The 24,878-nt window shown below is 33.2% G+C and overlaps 1 protein-coding gene across 1 annotated transcript in view; it reads left to right on the top strand.

The window, feature by feature from the left end:
• Positions 1-24,878, top strand: part of BMPR2 (bone morphogenetic protein receptor type 2) — a 167,800-nt gene that overhangs the window by 108,173 nt on the left and 34,749 nt on the right. The window contains exons 4-9 of the mRNA XM_010991737.3: positions 14,589-14,699; positions 15,466-15,557; positions 17,693-17,923; positions 18,667-18,781; positions 22,886-23,046; positions 23,927-24,074. Coding sequence (XP_010990039.1) covers positions 14,589-14,699; positions 15,466-15,557; positions 17,693-17,923; positions 18,667-18,781; positions 22,886-23,046; positions 23,927-24,074 — 858 coding nt within the window. The remainder of the gene's footprint in view (positions 1-14,588; positions 14,700-15,465; positions 15,558-17,692; positions 17,924-18,666; positions 18,782-22,885; positions 23,047-23,926; positions 24,075-24,878) is intronic.

The following is a 24,878-nucleotide window of genomic DNA, read 5'->3' as shown; positions in this document are numbered from 1 at the left end:
CACTGCTGTTGGGAGTGTAGTTTGGTACAGCCATTATGGAAAACAGTATAGAGATTCCTCAAAAAACTAAAAATAGACTTACTATACGATCCAGCATTCCCACTCCTGGACATATATCTGGAGGGAACTCTAATTCAAAAAGATACATGCGCCCCAGTGTTCATAGCAGCACTATATACAATAACCAAGACATGGAAGCAACCTAAATGTCCATCAGCAGATGACTGGATAAAGAAATTGTGGTATATTTATACAATGGAATACTACTTAACCATAAAAAAGAATAAAATAATGCCATTTGTGGCAACATGGGTGGACCTGGAGACCGTCATTCTAAGTGAAGTAAGCCAGAAAGAGAAAGAAAAATACCGTATGAAATCACTCATATGTGGAATCTAAAAAAAAAAATGAGGAGAAGGAGGACGCTAATGAACTCACCTACAAAACAGAAACAGATCTGCAGACATAGTAAACAATCTTATGGTTACTGGGGGAAAGGGAGTAGGAAAGGGTAAATTTTGGAGTTTGAGATTTGCAAATGTTAACCACTATATAAAAAAATAGATTAAAAAACAAATTGCTTCTGTATAGCACAGGGAACTATATTCAATACCTTATAATAACTAATGAAAAAATATGAAAATGAATGTATGTATATGTATTTTTAAAGACAGTGCATGATAGTGATATGGTTTCCAGGGTGTTCAGATTGTTTGGTAAAATCACAGAATCACAATCCATATAATTATAAATTGGTGGGACAGATACTACAGATGATCACAGAGATCTCCCAGGATTGTGGTCGATAATACACATGTTCATGTTATTGTTCATTTATGTGTTTTTTTGAATAACAGCTGTTTTAAAGTGCTGAAGTGCATTGCATATTAGACTTTCCATTCCTTAATCCATTTAACAGAAAAACCCAGAGAATGCATCCAGAAGATACTGGAACTATTATCGAATTTTTAATTTTTTAATCATTAGGCAGTTTTGGAGTTGGGATATATGAATACCAAAACCAGTAGTTCCATTTCTGAGAGTTTATCATACAGATATATACACATATTTTTGAAATGATTGTAAATAAAGTCATTAATTGCAGCATTGTTTTTTATAGCAAAATAGTGAAAATAACAATGGAAGACAGGTTAAAAGACTTTGGTACAAGAGTAAATTGGAATAGTATGAAGCTTTAAAGAAAGATTTAAAAGCTTTCTCTGGATTAATTTAGGAAGATCTCTAAGGTATCTCTAAGGTGTGGATATGATTTTATATTCAAGTTTGCTTGTAAATGTATAAAGAAATTCTGAAAGAATACATAAGAAAGTACAAAGAGTAGTTACATATATACGTATGGCTGTCAGTATATAAGAGAGTGTGGTTTGATGGGGTTAGAAGTGTGAAAGAGACTTTCAGTTAATATCTTGAGATATTCATGTCAGTGTATTACCTGTTCAAATAATAAAAAGTATATATATTTAAACTTCAGAAATAACATGAATGCTGAACAGATCAAGACTCGGTTTTCTGGATAAATAGTCTTCTACACAAGAGTGTTGTATTTATACTAGCAAGATTCCTAGTAAAGCTAAAAGCTTAAAAGGTTTTTTTGAAAGGAACTCTCCTACACAGTTGGTATAGCCACTATGGAGAGCCAGTATAGAGGTTCCTTAAAGAAGTGAAAACAGAGTTACCATATGATCCAGCAGTTCTTCAGCATGTATCAGGAAAAGATGAAAACTCTAATTCAAAAAGATATATGCACCCCAGTGTTCATAGCAGCTCTGTTTACAACAACTAAAACATGGAAGCAACCTAAATGTCCATCGACAGATGAATGGATATATATATAATGGAATATTACTCAGCCATAAAAAGGAATGAAACAATGCCATTTGCAGCAAAATGGATGGATCTAGAGATTATCGTACTAAGTGAAGTAAGTCAGACGAAGACAGATATCATATGATACCACTTATATGTGAAATCTTTTAAAAATGATACAAATGAACTTATTTACAAAACAGAAATAGACTCACAGACATAGAGAACAAACTTATGGCTACCAAAGGGAGTGAAGGATAAATTAGGAGTTTGGAATTAACAGATATACCTAATTATGTATTAAATAGATAAACAAGGTCCTACTGTATAGCACAGGGAACTATATTCAATATCTTGTAATGACCTATGATGGAGGAGAATCTGAAAAAGAATATATGTAATAAAGATATACACATATACACACACATCTGTATATAAACTGAATCATTTTGCTGTATACCTGAAACTAACACAATTTTAAATCAACTATACTTCAATAGAAAATAAATAAATAAGCAAAAATGATAATTTCTTATTCTTGAATGAAAAATGTGATCTCATATCCCTTTCCCCCTTCTACCCCTCCATATTTCTTTTAACTACTGTGATCCTGGGGGAGGAGTACAGCAGAAGTGGTAGTTTGCGTGCTTAGCGTGCATGAGGTCCTGGGTTCAATCCCTAGTACCTCCTCAGAAAATAAATAAGCCTGATTACCTCACCCCCAAAAGACAAAAACAAATTAACTACTGTGATCCCTTGATTAGTTTCATCATCTCTGTTCATGGGTTGGTACCCAACATTTTTCCAAAATTCAAACTGGTACACAAGGGCACAGGTTATTTTGTTTTTCTTTTATGTTTTTGGTCAGCTGTCTGTTTCTTTGCCAGTTTAATCCATAATGGAGAATGTTGGTGGAAGGAGAAAATTGGAGGCTTTGGTGTTAATATATGAATGTAAGAAATGGGCGCAAAAGAGGGAGGAGGGAAATATTTTCCAGATATCTGTTGCCAGCTTTACAGTCTGATTCCCAATTTTATCCGTATCCTCAAGTCTACTATGACATTTATTAAAATAGTATGGAGATGCAGTCACCCTAATATGTCTATCATTGAACCACTTTTTGGCAATTAACTTCACTTCCCCTTTATTCCCTCAGTCATTTACTAAGTACTATAAGGTCTTAACTAATTTTTTTAACTTAAAATTTTTTTTCATACTCTTGCCAGTTACTTTCATGACCTTTCAATCCTTGGCTACATCCATAAGACCTCAACCTGTTCCATTAGGTATCCCTATATTTTCTGCTCATTCCTCTGCATTTCTAAGATGTTCAATAATTTGTTTAATTAATTAAAGATCAGTTGATATGAAGACTGACATAGCTTGGTGAAAGTGGCTTACCCAACAAGATCTATTGGTTTATTGTATGAGAAAGCAACATTTGAATGGTTATATGTTAAGAAGAGAAACTCATGTTGACTTTTTTTTTTTGAAGTATTTTAAGACTGAGAAAATAAATGGTATTCTTTAATTTCAGTTTCCATTAATATTGGTACAGAGATTAAAAGTCTGATGTTTAATTCAGAATTCATGCTTTCTGTTTTAGAGTTTATGGAGTTTTTTGTTTTTGTTTTTGTTTTCTTTTGTTTTGCCTGTGATCTGTCTTCCTCCCTCCCTCCCTCTCTTTCTTTCTTTCTTTCATCATGAAATGGAATTTTCCCTACTCATTTTTACATGAGATTTTAAGTTTTTTTAACAGAATTTTTTTAAAATAGAAATTTATTCATATATTTAAAACAGTAGTTTATAATTATTTCACTGTAAGGATTTCTTCTTTTGTATCTGTCCTGAGTTCTTCCATGCCATTTTGGGGACGATTTTGTCTATCACAGTGTGTTTTATTAAGAGCAAGATTACTTCTTTTCCCTTTAAAAAATCAGTCAGACACATCTCAGTGCCAAACCACCTAGAAAGTCACATGATATTTCTAGCTGCCCAAGCTGCTGACCAGAGGTCAGTGTGTTGAAGTGAATGAAAAGGAAATTGACAATTTTTATTTCCTTTGTCATGGATTAAAAATACACTGAAATAAGTGCTAATAATATCTATAAAGCATTTTATAAATATTGGAAATTGTGTTACTGAGTTCTGGTCTTATATGTATATATCCTTGATATTTTAAAAATAAAAAGTTATCTTCTGAAGGTTAGAACCATTCTCTTAGACTTTTTAAAATAATTGTGGTAAAGTACACATAATAAAATTTACTGTCTTAACCATGTTTAAGTGTACAGTTCAGTAGTGTTAGGTACATACACACTGTTATGCCAGCAATCTCCAGAACTCTTTTTTATCTTGCAAAACTAAAACTCAGAAAAGGTAAATAAAATACTGATACATGTCTTACCTCACAAAACAACTGAATTGCTATGTTTTAAATAAATATAACTTATTTTTTCCATTGTTAAAAATTCATTCTATAGCTAGGGTTGTAGGCATTGCTTACAGACTCTTTGGTTTGGATGTTAATATGTCTACAATTTTGAGAAAATGTGAGCATAACTAGAAAAAAAATTATTCTAAATTGTTCCTAAATGTCTGATTTTTGGATAACTGGAAGTTGTATATATTTGCACACATCTCTATAAGCTGTTAAATGAGCAGTAGGATATATACTCATGTATTTGTCAGTTATTGCCAATAATACTTCACTAGTAAGCCACCTCTATTCTCGAGATCACTGTTCTTTTGGATTAGCTGGAGTTTGCTGGACTCAGTTCTAGGAGACAGGGTCAGTTCAGGTCTTCTCTGTCTGGGGCTCTGGATAAAAGGGCAGCATCTACTCAGAGTAAGTTCTTCTCATAGTGGATTAGCTGATCATAAGGAGTGCAAACACAACTACACAAAAGCATATTTTAGATCTCTTGTTTTAAATTTGCCAACTTCCTGTTGGCCTGAGTAAGTCATATGGCCAGGTTCAAAGTCAAGGGTTGGAGAGGTACATTCCATCTACCATGAGGCCATAGCTATAATGTGGATGTATTTCCAGTATAAGAAAGTAGGAATTTTAGGAAGCAAAAAGAGTTACTTTCCAAACATAAACAGCAGATTTCTTTTAGCATGTATATATTTAGTACCAACTCATTTTTTGTATGTTATAAATTCCTCACTCCTTTTAAAATAAAAACTGTTGTATATAAGAATAGACATTCAAACTATACCCACAAATGGTATAAAATAATTTATACCACAAATGGAATAAATTATTTTCACTCTGGTAGCTTTTAATATAGATGTTTTAGTTAGGTTATTTTCTACATTCTTTAATACAGTCTGTCAGTTATTGTTAAGATCAATAATTTTTCTTTTTTATTAGGTTGATGTTTTTAGTTGATGATTTTTGAATTGTTGGATCTATCAAATGATTGGAGCTACTGAACAATCACTCATTTAAAAAACTTAATGTGGTTTGTTTTGCAGTTCAATATAATACTAAGAGATTTTTAAAAATTTCTTTTATCTCACAGAGATCAGAAGGTAACTAATTTTTTTGGCTTTTGTTTGAAAAGCAAGATATAGTCAAGATATAGTTAGACTAAAAATAGAAGCAGGACTTGTGGGTGCATATGAGACAAATTTGCAGACAAAAATATGTACAGAGAGAAAGAAAGGAACATGAAAGAAAGAATGGTAAAAATAGAGAGATTGGGGAAAAGAAAAGCTGAGGAGATGAGAAAAATAAATGTCTGTGTTGCCAGTGACAAAATGTCTTTTTGCCAGAGACAAAGGAAACGTCTCAGTACCAGCAACAATTATTCTTTATTCTAAATTAGCCTTGGCCCCATTAATACCCTAGGTGTTCTGTCATTTTACCACCTACTTCCACTATCTAGAAGTAGGGTTTGTAGGAACCAAGCAAATATTTAGGAACAGTTCGAGTGAAAATAATCAGTGATGGTCTGGTGATCCCTTCATGGAAGACCAGATGTGCATGTTTAGAAGCTCCCTTTTAAAGAATTGTCAAATATGGTGTAGCAGGTGCCTTGAAGGAAGGGGATAAAGAAATAGTCTGGAAACTATGGAAAAGATGAATTAAGGATTTCCGTGGTTTTAGATGTGTATTATAATGGTTTTCTGATCTGTGCTGGTTGCATAAAGCCCTGTCCAGTAAATTATATTTCCCTCTATTCTGTCTGTCAATCTCCAAGCTTTTCTTTCTGCTCTGTTCTACCCTAGTGCATCTTTTATTAATTCTGGCCTTCTTGATTCCTAGCTATTGCTTCTGCTGTCAAAACATTAGAAACAGGGAGAGAATGTGCAGCCTTTCCATTTGTCTGCTTTGTTTAATATTTTTATCTTGCCAAAAATATTGGATACTTTAAAAGTACTAAATGTAAGTGAAAAATCAAATGTATGTCTATGTTATATTTCTGTTATGCATAATAGGGATTATCTACAGTAATCTTTTAATTATCACTATAATAAATCCCAGACTCATTACAAGGAAAAATCGCTTGTTATATAGAAAAACAACCCTGGATGAAATTCATGTGTATGCATCAGCATGGTTAAATCTTGAAAACATATTATTGAATAAAAGTTGCAAGGCACAAAAATTCCATTTACATAAAATTCAGAAATGGGCAAAATGAAGCAGGTAGAGAATGTAATACTATTAAGAAAAGCAAGGACATGATTACCACAAAGTCAGGATAGTGGCTTTTTCTGGGGAGAAGAAAGGCTATTTTGACTCAGAAGGAGCAAGTAGGTTTTTGGGAAACCTAGGTGTTCTATTTCTTGGTCCAGGTGGTAGCTACATGAGTATTTACTTCATAATCCACCAAACTGTGCATTTGTATTATTAACACTTTTTGTGTGTATGGGTTGTGTTTTGTAATAAAAAATGGTTCAAAGAAAGAAAATAATCATGGGAAAAACTAGAAAACAGACAAACAGAAGTTTAGTAGAAAAAAAGATAATTATTTTTCTGTACACGTCTATCTTGCTTTCTTTATAAGAGTGAGTACAAGTATAGTATGTAATGAAAAGAATATCAGAGGGGGCCAGGGTTATCTTTACAATGCAATTTATATTTTGTTGTCTCGTCGGCAAATACTTATGACTGGAAGATATAACTTCTACTCTTGTAGTCAAATTATTTCATGGTCATTTTCTGAAAACAAGAGATTTTAGTATGAATTCTGGATTTAGAAGTATCAGTTATATACCAGTTAAGAAAATTGGGTAGGGATCTCTGAGTGATTTAACTCTGTGGTTTGATTCCATGTTGTGAGAATTTTTCTCTTTCTGTTTTGTTTTACATAACAAATATTACAGTGATTAGATTTCCATTTTCCTATTGTGAATTTAGGCTCAAATTGACTTTTCTTACTCAATTAGGTTATTTATGCCCTCTAAGAAGTATGAAATAATTATTTTCAAAAGCTATTGTGAGGAATAACAACACTTTTATCATATCTATATAAAAAGTCAAAAAATGAAATCTGAGAAGAATAGAGACAAGTAAGGCCTGGTAGAATTATACCAAAAATATTCTGATAACATATCTAATGGTGGGTTCTTTTTTTTTTTTTTTTTTTAATATGTCAGTGTTTTTCTTAAGGTGGCATAGTCTGGAGATTAATCTTTATCTTCTGTTTTCTTATATTTACTAAAAATTCTTAATCTAGTTACTTAAATGCTATTTTTAGGCTTATTTAATGACTTTATTGCAATGAAATATGTTAGTTTTAATTCACTCTTTCATAAAAGAAACAATGCTGAAATTCAGTCTTTTTACAGAACAGGTATTTTAAAGACGTTAAAATTATAAATGCATAACTAGAAGTTAAGAGAGATAGGCACTGAATGTCTTTCCTGTGTTTACTTTTCAAACTTTTTTTGAGGAGGGGAGATGTTTAACTCAGATCATTTCTTTCCCTCAGTTTTCTGTTGCTCTTTTTATAATTCAGTCGTAAAATGCCTGGACTGAGCAGAGTATAAAGTGTTTTTGTTTGTTGTTATTTGTTTCTTACAAGCTAGGTCTATTTGAAGTGGTTAACGAGGCAAATTAAATTTAAAATAGTCTTAAATATTCAGCATTAAATACTGTCTTAAAAAAAACCAAAAAAATCTTATCTCATCTCAATTTGTTTTTAGGACATTATACATAAACATTAATTGAATTATGATTATGGTATAGTTGCCATTCCGAACATAATAATTAAAATAAATTAACCTTGTTTATTCCTTATAAAAATACTTGTTCAAAACACTGAACGGCACAGTGTATCGTTATTACCAAAACAGTATTTAACAATCTAAATTATTTTGCTAAGGAATTCATTTAACTACAGTCAGATTGTTTTGATTTTAAATGGTTTTTTTCTGCTTTTATGAAAAGCACATTGCTTAAAAAGTTTCTTTTTTTAAGAAAACCTAATCCCTAATTTGCCTTTCCATACAGAGTTGTAAAAGATTAAGGAGCCAACATAAGCCTGTGTGTTATGTTTAAGATTTCCTTTGTTACTTGCTGCACATGCAACAATGTTGTTCTTTCTTTGACACAGACCCAGACAAAGGCTGAGTGTAGCAAGGAAGCAGACAGCACGCCTCCAGTAGTGGCCCCTGCCTGGCTCCAGGATTTGTAAACAGAAACATCCCAGGCTCCAATGAGGCAGACAGCAGTTCCCTGTCTGTTCTGCATTCAGGAAGCGCTTGCTTGTACAAGCCCAGTCACTGCACACAGGCATACATAGCAGTGTTTACATTTGGCTGAGTATTTAACTGAGAAAGCTAATAGGGAGGAAGAAGACGGTTTATTAGAGCCAGGGGAATACAACAATTTCAGGTATAGCATATATATATATAGCACATATATTTTTTAAAAGTTTTTTTTTTTCCTTAAAGAAACAAAACCCAAAAGTTTGGAGGTTTTTTGGTTAAAGGCTTCTTTTATGGCACACACATGTGAATACACATATTGAAATATTTTTCCTGGCAGTTTTTCAGGGAATCTCATATTTTTAAACTATGTGACATCTCCTGGAAAGTTTTTCACTTAGCATGGTTTTTAACATGTTTAAAAATTTTTTACACTTTTTCCCTCCCTATTATAAGAATTAAGAATTTGTTTTTGATTTTTGGATTGATGTATATTTTAATGTAAAAGTTATGTTGCATTTTCCTTTGTATATTTGAAAATGAAAGCATGGAGAGTGCTGATTCAAAAAATATTAGAAAACTTACACAGAATTCTAGAATTAGGAGGACTTTAAAAATCATATAGTATAATCACTTTTTAAAAATAGCTTAATTTTAATATCAATCTTACAGGAGCAGCACAGAAGACAGACAACCCTGAAAACATGCTCTTGCATATAGGACAATTCTGAGAAGTATAGTGAATGGATGGAATCTACTGTATGATAAAAATGCTAAAAACACCACTTAGTATTTAGTTGCTGTCAGTAAGAAATTTACTTGTTTTTTAAAAATCCAAATGTTGGCATTGTCCAGAAGCAGGTTTTTTTATAACTATTATAAGTTGAACTGCTGAAACGTCTTCACTGGAACATTTTGATTTGCATTTATGCTTTCTTTTTTTTCATTTATATTAAAAACTGACATACAGATGAAAAAAAAATTTTTTTTGAGAATGAAATGTTTCCTGTCCTAATGGATTCTTAAGCACGTTTTCCACTCGTGTAGCATGCTAATTGAATGTTTTTTGGCATAATTGTTACACATTTGGCATGGATAGCACACAAGTTGGTTTCTTCAAAAAAGTTCAACCAGCTAGGCTTCACTTGCTTCCTGCACTCTGAAAGTGCCCTCTGTTTTGAAGTTCTGAGCAATTTCTCACACCAAATGCCAAAAGGGAGGTTTGGGAATCAGAAATTCAGTGGATTCCTGATCTAATCTAATTTCATGTAATCTAATCTAGTCTAATTTCATGGACTGCCACAGTACCAGGCCTATAACAAAGAGATTTCTTAAGCAGCTAAGATAGGTGCTACAAAATTTTTCTATTAAAACATATAACTTTTTAGAACAGTCCCTTAATCTTTTTTTAACATCTGTTTTCTTATAATTTACATTCATTTATAACAAGTTAAACTGTCTGTTTTAAAACCCAAACTAGATTATAAAAACCCTGGTGCTTCCCCATGGCTTCCAGAGCCAGGTCATAGGTGATCGTGCCAGTGGAGGTCTGGGGCGATTCTAAGTGCTCTGGGGACTCCGACGCTGTGGCCATGAATGGGAGAGTGGGCTTCCCAGAAAAGAAGCTAGCCCACCAGTGTCCCACGACAGTTTGGGGGAGACCTGGGTGGTGGGGGATGGCTTCCCCAGGGTATTCCGCACTTCCGCAGGAGCTGTTACTGGAAGTGGAACCAAGATGGAGTGGCTAGTAGTCGTGGGTGGCCATGAGCGAGCCATTGGAGGGCATTTCTGCCGTGCTCTTGCTTATGGGTTGGTGGAAACCTCGGTGGCCCCTCGCAGGCCTCGGCACTCGATCACGGGTGGCGGGGACAGGGACGCTAGGCCATGGAGCCCATTTGCAGATGTGACCGCGAGCGACCGCTCCTCGACCCAGACACGAAAGAGTTTCATTCCATTATTTATTTTAAAGATAGTGCTGTGTTTGTTAATTTTGATGAATAAAATATGGATCTTTTGCAGAAGAAAACCTTTAATTGTGTATTTCTGATGCTAGTCATTGCCTTGTAATCTGAAAATGTCATTAACAAAACCATTTACACATAAATAATGCTGAACAGGATGCTGTTTCAACAGACATAAACATGTGAGGAATATTCTTTGATTTACAACTGTATTTATTCCTTACAGAATCTGTTTGCAATATTCTCGTTGGCTTCATGATCATTGCCAAGCTTCTGCTCAACGTCCCAGACTTTTATCAGGCTAATATATCTGCCTCAGTGATTTTTCAACAGCTTACAGCTATGCAGAACAGTTTAACTGTATTTAAGAACATCTTTTGAATGATTTTGTCTCTTTTCCCCTTACTCACTTCTATAGTTCATTATAACGAAATCATTGATTAGTCTGTGTTGATTATTCTTCTAAGAGGTAGATAGCCCAGTATGTTTGATTTATTATATACCTATTAATAATCTTATCTTTTAATATTTGGGAATAAGGAGAGAGCAGAGGATAATAGCTTAATGTTCTGTTTTGGTTTGTTTTTTTGGTAAACCTCTTAGCCGTTTAATATAAACTAGGATTCAGATGTGACAGTGTTAAATTGATACAGTGTTTGTGGTATGATTGTATTTTGGAGACAAAGGAAAATAAGTTGAAAACCTTCATTTTATTATAGTTTGTTTAGCATAGAGTTTAAGGAGAATTTTTTTTGTACCATAACTCTTATTTATCAATACCAGCATGTCTAAGCCCAGACTTTCAGAGACCCTGGGATACCAAAAGTAAGATGTTAGAAGATAATTAATTCCTCATGATAGCAAAGCAGGAACATTCTGCACCCAGCCAATAAAGAGGGAAGCTCATACATGAAAACAGGTACTACATTGTGAACTAGAGGGCAAGCAGTGAGTTCTTTTAAAATGATGGTTGTGGCTTTTCTTCTGCTTAAAATAAAAATAATGCATATTAATTGTAGAAAATTTAGAAAATACATATATAAAAATTGCTCAAAACTGTTACTAACATTTCAGTGTATTTCCTTCTAGTCTTTTTTCTGTGCTTAAGTATTTTATAGTAAAACACATAAAATATGGGCAGCTCAATATAAAGCATCATCAAACCCAAGACCAGAAAGAGAACATCTCAAATGATCCCTGTGTTGTCTGTTCCTAATCACAACTCACGTTTCCTCCTTGAGGATAGCTATTATTCTAACTTTTACAATAATCATTTTCATGCTTTTCTTTATAGTTGCTCTATCTTCTGATATATGCCCAAGAGCTTAATATAGTTTAATTTTTCCAGTTTTTGAAGTTTATATAAATTAATTCATACCACCTTCTTTTGTGTCTTGCTTCCTTCACACATGATGTTTTTAAGATTTGTGTTTCTGAGTAAAGCTATAGTTCTTCTACCATTTTTTGTTTGTTTTTAATATAATGAATGCAAGTTATTTCCATTGCTGCGTAGTATTCTGTTGTATAGATATACCAGTTTATTTTTCCAATCTTTTGATGATAAACATTGGACTTGTTTCTAATTTTTGTATACTATGAATAATTTAGCTATGAACGTTCTTGAACATATGTTCTAGTACACATGTGCGTGTGTTTCTCCAAAGTCTATACCTAGCTGCAGAATTGCTTAGTCACAAAGTGTATATATGTTTCACTTTAGTAGATAGAACTAAACTATTTCCAAAGAAGTTGTACCAATTTGGACTAAAGCCAGAGTAAGTGAAAGTTCTCCTTGCCAGCACTTTTACTCATAATAATTGTTCATGGAATTTAAAAAAGGAGATTAAAATTGACACCAGTAACAATTAGAGTGTTTTAATGAAGTTAAAGTATTCTAAGGTCTTTCTGTTGCCCAGACAGCTGGTGGGTATGGTCAGATGGTCTAAAAATAAGGTAGTAGACATATACACAATGATGTTGCTAATTATCTTAAATATTAGTAGGTTAAACATTCCAGTTAAAAGACAAAGATTGTTTGAACTGAATTAAAAAGACACTAGCATCCACATACAAAAGAATGAAGTTGACCCCCTACCTCATACCATATACAAAAATTAACTCAAAATGTATCAAGAACCTAAATATAAAAGCTAAAACCCTACAGCTTCTAAAGGAAAACGGAAGGGTGCATCTTCATGACCTTGGCTTTAGTAGTTTTTACATAGGACACCAAAATACAGGTAACAAAGGAAAAAAATAGATAAATCAGACTTCATTCAAATTAAAAACTTTTGTGCTTCAATGGATATGAAGAAAGTGAAAAGATAAAGCATGGGTGAACCTTGAAAACATTATGCTAAATGAAATAAGCCAGACACAAAAGAATGAATATTACACAATTTCATTTATATGAAATATCAATAGTAACCAAATTCATAGAGACACAAAGTAGATTGGAGTTGACCAGGATCTAGGAAAGGGAGAGAATAGGAAGTTAATGCTTAATGGATACAGAGTTTTTCTTTGGAGTGATAAATATGTTTTGAAAATAGGTGTTGATATGGTTGCATAACATTGTGAATATAATTAATGCTATGCAATTTTACAATTATGAGTGGTTAAAGAGGCAGACTTCATATTATACATATTCCACCACAATTTTTAAAAATTAATGAAATATACCAAAAACCATGGAATGGTACACTTTAAATGAATGAATTGTATGGTAAGTGAATGATATCTCAATAAAGCTGTTTTCACAAAAACATACTAATAGTCTGACTAGTTTAGGTTATTTATAAGAGAGAGATCTATTTCTTCTTTTTTCTTTCATAATAACTTGTAGCAGTTTCCTAAGCTTCCATCTTAGGAAACTAGAAAAAGAGGAGCAAATTAAATTCAAAGTAAGCAGAAAAAAAGAAAGAATAAAAATCTGATCAGAGATGAATTCAATTGAAAATAGGAAATTAATAGGGAATTCAAAAGCTGGTTCTTTAAAAAGATCAATAATATTGATAAATCTTTAGCCAGTCTACCAAGAAAAAAAAGAAAAAAGAAATAAACTACTAATAATCAAGAATGAAAGAGAGGTCATCACTACTGATCCCATGGACAGGTATAATAGGAAATATTATGAATGACTCTTTGTCAACAAATTTGATAACTTGGGTATAATGGACGAATTCCTTTAAAGACACAATCTACTAAAACTCACACAGGGAGAAGTATATCATCTGGATAGGTGTGTATCTATTAAAGAAATTTAATCAATATTTAATAACTTTCTGAAATAGAAAGCACCAAGCTCAGATTTTCTCTTTTTCCAAATTGGACCCTTCCAGTTCTTTCTACCTATCACATTTCAGAATTCTTATACTTCACTATTCTGCTTGCTCTCTGCTGGATGTGCTCCAGTTGATAAGAGTGCTCCATTCTAAGGAGTGTTTCTCTAGATATGATCTGATCCACAGAATGGAACTACCACATGAAATGGTTAAATGCTCATAATAGCCCTGTGATTTATACATATGTTTCCTTTCTGCAAGTGAATAAGCCTAGGCCTTGACAGGTGAAGAAATGTTCCCAAAATCATAGAATAAGTGGAAGAACTGAGTTTTAAGTCCAGTTCAGGTTCAACGCCTGCAAAGCCATGCTCTTTTTATTAATAATTATGTCAATATTAATAAACTTGATAACTACCACTTATTGCATAGGTACTGCATACTCAACACTGTACTTAGTACTTAAGCTCCCACCCACCTAAGCCTCACAGAAGACTTATGATGTAGGGAGTACTGTTTTCACAAATGAGAGAACTAAAGATGAGGAAAGTCAAATCATTTGCTAAAGGCCTCTGAGAGAGTAGTGTAGAGTCAAGATTTAAAACCAAATGTGATTCTGAAGACTGTTCTCTTAAATATTATATTGTTCTGTTTATGCCATTCCATGATGCAGTTGATGTATCAGTAATTAGGAGCACAACTAACATTTTAGTGTTCTAGGTCCATATTAAATACTTTGTATGATTAAAAAGTTATAATTTGCAATTATCACTAAATTATTATTAACTTTTCTTTCATTTCCTTTGATACAAAAACATTGCTGATTTGACTATGTAAAAAATTTGTTTCCTTTTAGGTCCGCCTCATTCGTTTAACCGAGATGAGACAATAATCATTGCTTTGGCATCAGTCTCTGTATTAGCTGTTTTGATAGTTGCCTTATGCTTTGGATACAGGATGCTGACAGGTAAAAATATAGCCTTTTCTTCTGTTATTTATTAGACATGCCATTTAATCAGAATTTATTTTCTTTTTAAAAATAATTTCTGTGCTGAAAAATATCTCTGTGCTGAGGTAGCTCCCATTCTTCTCTCTTAGCAAACTTTTTTCCTCTCATTTTATGAAAAGTTTCAAACATATACAGAATACCTGTCACTCAGCTTCAACCATTATCACATCTATACATCGTCTGTAGCCGTACACCCTTCCATGCTGCTAGATTATTTTGAAGTAAATCCCAGTTATCACTTTTATCTATAAATATTTTAGTATTATCACTGAAATACAAGGATTTAAAATATGTATAACCACAATACCATTTTCACATCTAAAAATACTAACAGTAATTCTTCAGTATCATCAAATGTCCAGTTGGTTCTAATAAACTTTAGGTTTGATGAGCTTTTTAGGAAGCCAGCATCCATTCATTCATTTGAATAACTTTAATAAAACCTTCTTTAATGTTTCTGCAGTATTTCTCAGAGTTTTATACTGAGTCTGTTGCTGGAACCATCTCCCAGAATTCATCTTTCATGTTATTCATCCTTCATTTTCATTTATAGATGATTCCTGGTTTAGGAAAAATAGTTTTACTCCCATTGACATTAAGCATAAATTTTCCTGCTTATCCTTCTGTAGATCTTCTTTGTAACTGTGATATATTCGAAAGTGTAACAAAGATTTTCATTTTAAGAGAACCACACATTAGTAACTTCTTTTTCCTATTTCTATAGGAGACCGTAAACAAGGTCTTCACAGTATGAACATGATGGAGGCAGCAGCATCAGAGCCCTCTCTTGACCTAGATAATCTCAAACTGTTGGAGGTAAGATTGCTCTTAAGATTATGGACTATGTTTTCTGCTCTCATGGCATATCTGAGACAGTGACTTCATTAACTCACTAAGTTATTCATTCAGTTATTCAACAAGCACTTGTTGCCTATCAGTTTTGTGCCAAGGCCTATTCTAGGCACTGAGAATATAGATGAACAATACAGGTATCCCTTATTCTTGGGGGAGAGAGTCCACAAGAGACTAAATAAATGAATGTACAGTTGACCCTTGAACAACACAGATTTGAACTATAGGTCACTCATACACATTTTTTAAAAATAATAGATACTATAGAACTACACCATCCACAGTTGGTTGAATCTGTGGATGGAGAACCATGGACACAGAGGAACTATGTCTATATGGAGGGTCAACTATAAGTTATATGTGAATTTTGGACTATGTGGCTGGTCAGTACCCCTAACCCCCACATTGTTTAAGGGTCAACTGTGTATTATTTCAAGTAGTAGTAAGTGCTATGAAGGAAAATAAAGCAAATGATGTAAGAAAGTTATGGAAAAGGGATTATTAAAGAAAATATATTTAGAAAGGAGATGGAAAGTATACTCAGAAAGGAGATAATCTTTGAGTACAGACCTGAACAGATTATGGGAATAAAGGCATTTCAGATTCTGAGAATGTGCCAGGTGAGGAATCCATAGTAGATGCCAAATAAATATTTCTGGTCTGTGCATGTGTTATATATTGTACAGGTATATGTGGCTATTATATTTTGTATAGAATTAAAATTTCATTTGGTAATATGCTAAAAGTTTTACCATGATAAATGTTTTTATGATCTTTATTAGGGTAAATGAACTGTGATCCCTAAACCAGAGACTGTTAAATAATACATAACTATGATTCTCAAACCAGAGATTGTTAAATAATACATATGACAGATTTAATTATATAAAACATTTTAAGAACCTTTCATTTGGGAGAAAAATATAATTAACAAAAGTTAAAGGCAAATTTTTAAAAAGTTTTTCAGCATAAAAAGAATTGATAAAGTGCTGATACAAATCAACATGAAATAAGCAGTCTATTAAAAAGGGACAAAAGAGATGAACTGTCAATTCACAAAAGAAGTGTGCCTATTTTATATAATAAGATATCCAATTTACTAAATTGAAAAAAATACTAATTAAAACCATTAGGACTCTATCCTGGAGTGATTAAAAGAAACACTTCTAAACATTGCTGATTTAACTTTATATTGATACAAACTTTTTAAAAGGTAGTCTTTCTGTTTGTTAAATTTTCAACTAGAAATAGTGAATGAAATAAAACAAATAAGTTTAAATGAATGATGGTAAACCCCCTAACCTCTTTTTAGTAAAAAGTCAAAGAAATCCCAAAAGCCAAACTGAAGAGAACAGTTGCATCTTACTGGGTTTTTTGTTTGTTTATTTGAGTAATTTTTAAATTGTATCCTGGATATTGTGAATTGTTATATTGTGGAGACCCTGTGTTTTGTTAGGTTCTTCTAAAGTCTGTTCTTTTCATTGTTTGTTTTAGTAGGCGATTAGCTTGGCTTGACATACTGCAAACTCATTTCTTGAGCGAAAGTTCAGTTATTTTATCTTTAGCTGGAGTCTGTCCCATGCATTCACTGGGTTTCCCAGTCTGAATGAATCTCCTTCCTGGGATTCTCCCTTCACTTTCCAGCAGCTGTGGTTGACCCAGATTCTATCCTCTGGTTCCTGGGGCCTGAAAGGTTATAGGTTTTTCTATCACAATTTTAGCTCCACTGCACAGTGGAGATTTCAGCCTGCTAACAAGCAAAAAGCTATAAAACAGGTAGCTTACCCTATGCTATTCCTTTCTTCTAATTGTTGACTCCTCTCAGCATCTGCCTACTTTTATTTATTCTCCAGCACTTCTAGATTATTTTTAAAATTTTGTTCAGAGTTTTTAGTTGTCACCTATGGGAAGATGATCTGGTAGGAGTTTCCCTAGGCCATGTAAGATGCCAGCTGTATTAGTTTCTTGATAATGGAGTGATTTATACGAAGCAATAGAGAGCTATTGCATACATATGGATTTATATTTTATTGTTTAGTATTTGATTGTTCGGTTGTAATGTGAAATAATATCTTGCTTTCTTCAAAACAAACTTACAGCTTATTGGCCGGGGTCGATATGGAGCCGTATATAAAGGTTCCTTAGATGAACGTCCAGTTGCTGTAAAGGTGTTTTCCTTTGCAAACCGTCAGAATTTTATCAATGAAAAGAACATTTACAGAGTGCCTTTGATGGAACATGACAACATCGCTCGCTTTATAGTTGGAGATGAGAGAGTCACTGCAGATGGACGCATGGAGTATTTACTTGTGATGGAGTATTATCCCAATGTAAGTTATTTTTAACACACACACACACACACACACACACACACACATGTATTATATATAAACTGACATTTATATTAGTGTCAATCTGATTCACAGGAGGATCCCAGTTATGTAGAGCATTGCTGGTTTGCAAACTGGTTAGTAATGGTCTACAGCGAGATAAGGATCTCAAACCAGAATGTGAATGAAACTGCTTAGTTCCTCTCTCTGTCTCTGTCTCTTTCAGCAAGACTTTCTTGATGAAGGAGGCAGTGCTTTGAGTAACATTCATCCTGGTGCAAGCTCCTTATTCCAGACTGGTAATAAATAGTTTGTGGATGAGCACCTTGAGAACCACTCACACATACATATTTACAAAAGCCTTCTGTTTTCTACTTGTAAAAGATAACAGTATAATTTATATTTGTACTGATAAGAGAGTGAAAGGAAAGAGTCTGAAAGACTTTTTTCCTACCTTAAGGTGATAAATTAAAAAATTTTTAAATGAAACAACCATTTATAATTTTTAGTACTGAGGAAATAAAAATTGGTAATGCTTAAACTTTCCTTTCCATACTTTCCTCCCCTCTCTACCCACAGAAATGTCTTACTTACTTTGAGATTCTGAAATGTCATAATTCATTAGATCTCCATGGAATCCTAACCTTTGCAAATCCTTTATACAACTGCTAACTTGCTTCCTCATGTTCAATTAAATTAATTCCACCTTTTCCCCCCTTTTTTTCTTTTTTTCCTCCATGCAGGGATCTCTATGCAAGTATTTAAGTCTCCATACAAGTGACTGGGTAAGCTCTTGCCGTCTGGCTCATTCTGTGACTAGAGGACTGGCTTATCTTCATACAGAATTACCACGGGGAGGTAAGATAGTGATTTCTATGCATGACACTCATGTGGGGCCAAAATTCACAAAGAGAAATTTTGTTCATATCTTCAAAGTTTATTTTATATTATAGTAGATTTATTATCAGCCAGTTTTTTTTTTTTAAGATCTGGCATGAAGAAATGTATTTGAATTGTAACAAGAAGAATAAGAAAAAGAACTTGAATATTCTTGAGGAGTCATGAATTCCATTGAGATTCTGATTAAAGCTCTCAACATTATTCCTGTAAAGATACTTTAAAAAATGTTCTTTTGATTGTAGTTCTCAGCCTCTTTGAAGTCCATCTGTGTACCTAGTTCAAGAACCTGTTAGCTAGGCTCCATTGTATTTTCCTTGTATTTATTTTGCTTATTTAAATGAACTGCAATGCATTATCACTTCTTTAGTTTTAACTTCACATGAATTACATACGTTGATCTTAAGTATAAATTCTAAATATGTATTTTTATAAATCAGTGCTTCTCTTAGCCACAATTAGGTATGTTCAAATCTATCAGGGGAAAAAAATAACAGGCTTCAATGAGAGTGAAATTTTTTTTTATTTCTCATGTAAAAATCTATAGACAGCTTAACATTGGTCTGGCAGCACCATGGTATTATTAGGGACCCAGGCTCCTATATTTCTTCTCCTTACTCTTTTTGGTGGGTGGGTAATTAGATTTGTTTATTTTTTAATTTTTTTTTTTAACAGCGGTACTGGGGATTGAACCCAGCACCTTGTGAAGCTAGGCACACACTCTACCGTTGAGCTATACCCACCCTCTGTCTTCCATTACTCTTTGTATATGGCTTATCTTTTCAAAGGCACCTCATTGTCCATTGTGCTAATTGTCAGAGAAAAAGAAAGTAGAAGAAATTGCCCCTTTTTGCCTCCATAAATCCTTTCGATTATGCTTTGTTTCCCAGAACTTAGTCCATGCTTACCTACCACACTTAGCTGCAAGGGATGCTGAAATACGGTTTATTTTTGTTTTTTCAGCTGGATGCATTGCTGCTTCAAATAACATTGGGTTCTATTACTAAATAGGAAGAGGAGAATGCCTGGTGGGGGTGGAGGGGTCAGTCTTTGCTAGTGTTTCAGAACTGTGTGGTTGTGTTCCTTGCCAAAGCTTACCGTTTTCTTCACCCTTTTGCACTTTTTTGCTTAAAGCATTTTTGCTTTTTCACTTTGTTCAAAATACGCTTCACATCACAGGCACCTTTAAATTAGCTTTGCTGTGAAAATCTGTCTTTGCTCTTTCATCCCTTAAAGCATTTTCTTGTCATACCAGGCTACAGAAACAAGCCCAGAACATTGTTTTTCAGTTTCTCTGACCTCTGTAGTGAAGAGAATATTGCATCAATTTCTTAGATCTTTGTTCCGTTGTATAATAGCATGGATCATCTCTTCTAGCTGCTACTTCATATATAAATAATTCCTCCTGAATAATTTATCAGTTCATTTATCTTGACATCTTGCTTTTCCTGAATACAAAATTGACCAATGTTATTGCCTATGTCAGCAACTTGATGCACTTACTTTAGTCCTTTAGCACATTAACCATTTGGACGTGTTTCCTTACTCTTAAATGTCATTATAACTCCTTTAAAGAGCTGGCTTACCGCAGAACTTAAAATACCATCCTAATCCCCCCTTTCATGCTTACGTGATTCAGCAAGACTCCAAACCAAACATTGGCTGAAAAGAATGGTTGTCATCAAATATGAGTTTTATTTAAACACAGATATTATTCTAAACATTACCTAGTATTATCACTAAATATTTAACCTTTTTTTAAAAACTGAGTATTTATATGCTATGTAAAAAGCATACGTTTGGTAGGTATTTGAATTTTGGGTTTTATCTAATTATTTAAAAATATTCCAGCTATCCTATACTATTTTAAAACATTTAAAGTGTCATTTTACTTTTTTCAGAGTACTCTATTCTTCATGGTATCTTCAGATGTAACTTTGCTGTTTAGCATAGAAATTTTGTTGTAAGGAAATAGTACTGTTCAGCTATTTTTTGCTTCAGAAAAAGGAGTTGGACCTGTTTATTTGTAATTGTTTATCCCTGTGAATTTCTTTCCTAATGATAATGTCAGTATAATTATCATGAAAAAATCTAGCAAAGAAAGAACATATATAAAGCACTTAAATATAACCAGAAAATTACTATTAACTAGTGTATGTAACACCTTTTTGGGTCCTTGGCTCTGTGTGTGTGTGTGTAAATATCCACAGAGACACTATTTTTTCTTCAGGTTGTATTTTTTAACATAATTAAAATAATATTATGTCCCACTTCCTTTAAGAAATTTGCCAAGTATACTACTAGTGCCCAGGACAAAATCATTATATGTTCTGCCCCTTTCTTTGCAAACTATAGCCCTCCCTGCTGCCCACCCACTGCCCTCGCACTATCACTGCCACCAATAAAAGAAAATTAAAATAAATACTGGAAGAAACTTTAAAAGGAAAAGAAGCCTCCACAGGGCAGTCTATAGTTCTACCATTTGCAGTGGTGATGAATCCTGTCTTGTCTCTTCTCTTCCTTTATTCTTCGTTATTTCCTTTCTTGCTTCTTCTTTCTTTGCTTCCTCCTTCTCCTCTTTTCTTTTCATTGCTTTTTTTAGTAGTAGCAGAAGGTATTACCCTATTTTGCCCTCTGGTTGGCTATCTTCCTGACTTATTTCACATTCTTCACATTATTAACCTGGTTTCCCTATCATGTGAGATATTTTAGTTAAGTATTCATTTGATATTGGTATGCAAGCATTTTTCAGTGTGTCTATAAATGTTCTTATATAAATAAATATCAGCTAGAGATTATATATATATATATACATATGTTGTGGTTTCATCCAGAGTGAGGAATGCAGCTCGTTAAGAGGCTGAGTGAGCCATGTTAGTATAAGCTTTGGAAGGCTGGACCAGGAAGTGAGAAGGGGAGAAAATGAGAAAGAAGTCAACTCTTAGAAATAGAAATTTGATAACTGCTTTTTCCCCCCCAATTGTGTTACTGCTTTTTTCTCCTCTATATCAAAGGAATCATTATCTTCTGTCTCTAGTTTCATTGTTGGCGAAATTACATTCTAATACACATTGATGAGAGTAATGGAAGTACTGAGTCGTTTTGTGCCTAAATATAAACACTCAGTGAACTTACTGACTTTGTTCTCATTGCTCTATTTCTTTGTATACCTAGGGAGTTATTTTATATTTCAGAACTTGTTCTATAGAATTATTTTCATTTCAAGAGCTATGGTTTTGTTTTAATATATGATTTATATGTAAGGTTTTCTTATAAAGAGGAAACATTTTGTTTTTGGTGAAGGACTCAGGTTAGGTACATTTTTCCAGTCAACAGTCATTTACTGTGTGCCAAGCCTTTTGAATTCAGGCAAAACATGTTCTCTCTTTGCCTTTGTGAGCAAGTCGTAGAATGAGTATAATAGTACTTTGCTTCTCTGTAAAATCAGAAACAGGTTTTTATATCTAGCTGAGACATACCGGCTCCTCCACTTGTTCTCCCAAAGCATTGTGAAACTATTTTTGGTTTGATCTGAAGAACTGTGGTGGGCTTAGAGAAATGGCTAAACCTCAGGGCAAAACTGGGATATTTTGTTACAAGTTTGATTTGTGAAGCTGTAGGAGAATGGTATAAAATACATACACAAATTTTGGAGCCATGTCAGTTTTTCAGTGATGATAATTTTAGATAGGTTGACTTCTTGTTGTTGTTTATACCAAATATTTCTTTCTCTATTGCCTCCTTTTGCTATCCTAGAAATGAAGAGAAAAGAATTATGTTGAAATTAGAAGCAACAGCATGGTGGCTATTAATTGCAGCTGAATATTTAAAGCTTAATTAATTATACATGCAGCAAGAGTTATGTTTTGAAATAGTGAAAATAGTGAGGATTGTGAGTTGGAATTTTGATTTCTTATGTCCTTTTTTGTTATTAGAGAAATTAATGAGCAGAAGAATAACACTATATTTTATACTTATGTAGCCTCTGCATATATTACCTGCATGCTCATTTCATGTCCAGTAGTGCTATTTAAGCATTAATGAATATTTGAAATTATTCAACAGATCATTATAAACCTGCAATTTCCCATCGAGATTTAAACAGCAGAAATGTTCTGGTGAAAAATGATGGAACCTGTGTTATTAGTGACTTTGGGTTGTCCATGAGGCTAACTGGAAATAGACTGGTGCGCCCAGGGGAAGAAGATAATGCAGCTATAAGTGAGGTGGGTGTATACAAAAGGTATCACACTGACATACTTTGAAAACATAGTAAATTGCATTTAAAAATCCACGAAGTACTCAGGACAATTATCCTTATATGCTACTGATTAATAACATCTTAGGAATTACAAAATTAAGACAAAGAAGACATTGCATAAAAGTTTATCAATTCATTATGGAAATCACTGCCTTTCCGTCTCATTTTTTTAATTTTAATTTTTATTTTTTATTCTTTTTAATTTTTATTTATTTTGTGGGGGGAGGTAATTAGGTTTATTTATTTATTTATGTTTAGAGGAGGTACTGGGAATTGAACCTAGTGCCTTGTGCATGCTAAGCATGCACTCTACCACTTGAGCTATACCCTCCCCCTCTCATTTTTGACAAGCATTAAGAGGAAGTTTGTAGGAACTGATTTTTGATGAGTAAAATTACCAAGTTTGAGATATGACACTAACCTTCTGCATAATCACTATTACAATGTAGAACATATCCTTCCTGACTTTTTTCTCTCCAATCACATACATGTCCATACATATATATAGTTGTGAATTTTTTAAAATAGTAAGTGGTGTACATATTTGTTTTGCAGTTTTCTCATGTCTTACAGATTATCTTTACATTAACATATATAGGAATGTCTAGCTCATTCTTTTTGATTGATGAATACTATTCAATAGGATTTTTTTTAAAAGTTTAATTATTTAAGAAGGATATTTTATAGATACAAAAATCACGTATGGAAAGGTTCAGTGAGCTTAGGTTCAAATAACATATTGACATGTTGTTGACCTGAAATTTATGTATAACTTCTGGTCTGATGTATGCCCTTCAGAATATGCTACATTTTGTTTCTGAAAATTATCTCTCCTAATTTATCAGGTTGGCACAATCAGATATATGGCACCAGAAGTACTGGAAGGAGCTGTGAACCTGAGGGACTGTGAATCAGCTTTGAAACAAGTAGACATGTATGCACTTGGACTAATCTATTGGGAGATATTTATGAGATGTACAGACCTCTTCCCAGGTAAGGAAACTGCTGTCGAAGTTGAGACATGGTTGGAAGTGAAGCAGTTACTTCTTTTTTTTTTTTTTTTCCCACTTACATTAAATAAGTCAACTTTTTTACTTTCATTTAAACGTTTAGTTCATTGCCATCTAGTGTTCACAAACATTATTAGCAGAAGGATGCGAATCAGGAAACACTTTTTAGAAAGAACTCCAGGTTTGCTTCTGAGTGCAGTTTAATTAATTGTTCATAATAGCTTATCTGTGTTCAGTTGTGTCTCTGATTGCTTTAGCATCGTTGTTTTCCTTATGCACCCTCTGAGCAGTTGATAAGCTATGCTTAACAATGTTCACTGAACTGACCCAGTAGAGAATTAGAAGGAATGAATCATCCATTGGAACACTTTTTTTTCTTCCTTTCTTTTCTTTCTTTTTTTATTTTTCATTCGCTTTTCTTCCTTTCTCTCTCTCTTTTTTTTAATTCTCCCTTCTTGTCTTCCTGCCTTCCTTACTTTCATAAAAGAACACTCATTTAATATGAATGCTTGTTTGAGGCTAACTTGAAATAGCTAAGTGAGTTTATATTTTTTCTCTTTTTGTTAAAATTATATCACTGTCATTATTGTCATATAAAAACTTTAACTACCAATATATACATTGCATTCTTCTAGATGGGGTATAAAATTATTTGACATATATGGTCTCTAGAGGAATAACACCATTAAAAGCATAGAAAAAGGAAAAAACAGTCAATTTATTTAATAAAAACACATTAGTAGTAGGGTTGAAATGTTTTGCTTTAACAACAGGATTTAACAATAGC

Source organism: Camelus dromedarius, chromosome 4, assembly GCF_036321535.1.
Source record: "Camelus dromedarius isolate mCamDro1 chromosome 4, mCamDro1.pat, whole genome shotgun sequence".
NCBI classification, from domain to species: domain Eukaryota; kingdom Metazoa; phylum Chordata; class Mammalia; order Artiodactyla; family Camelidae; genus Camelus; species Camelus dromedarius.
The sequence above is the reverse complement of the archived record's forward strand: the minus strand, read 5'-3'. Positions and strand labels throughout refer to the sequence as shown.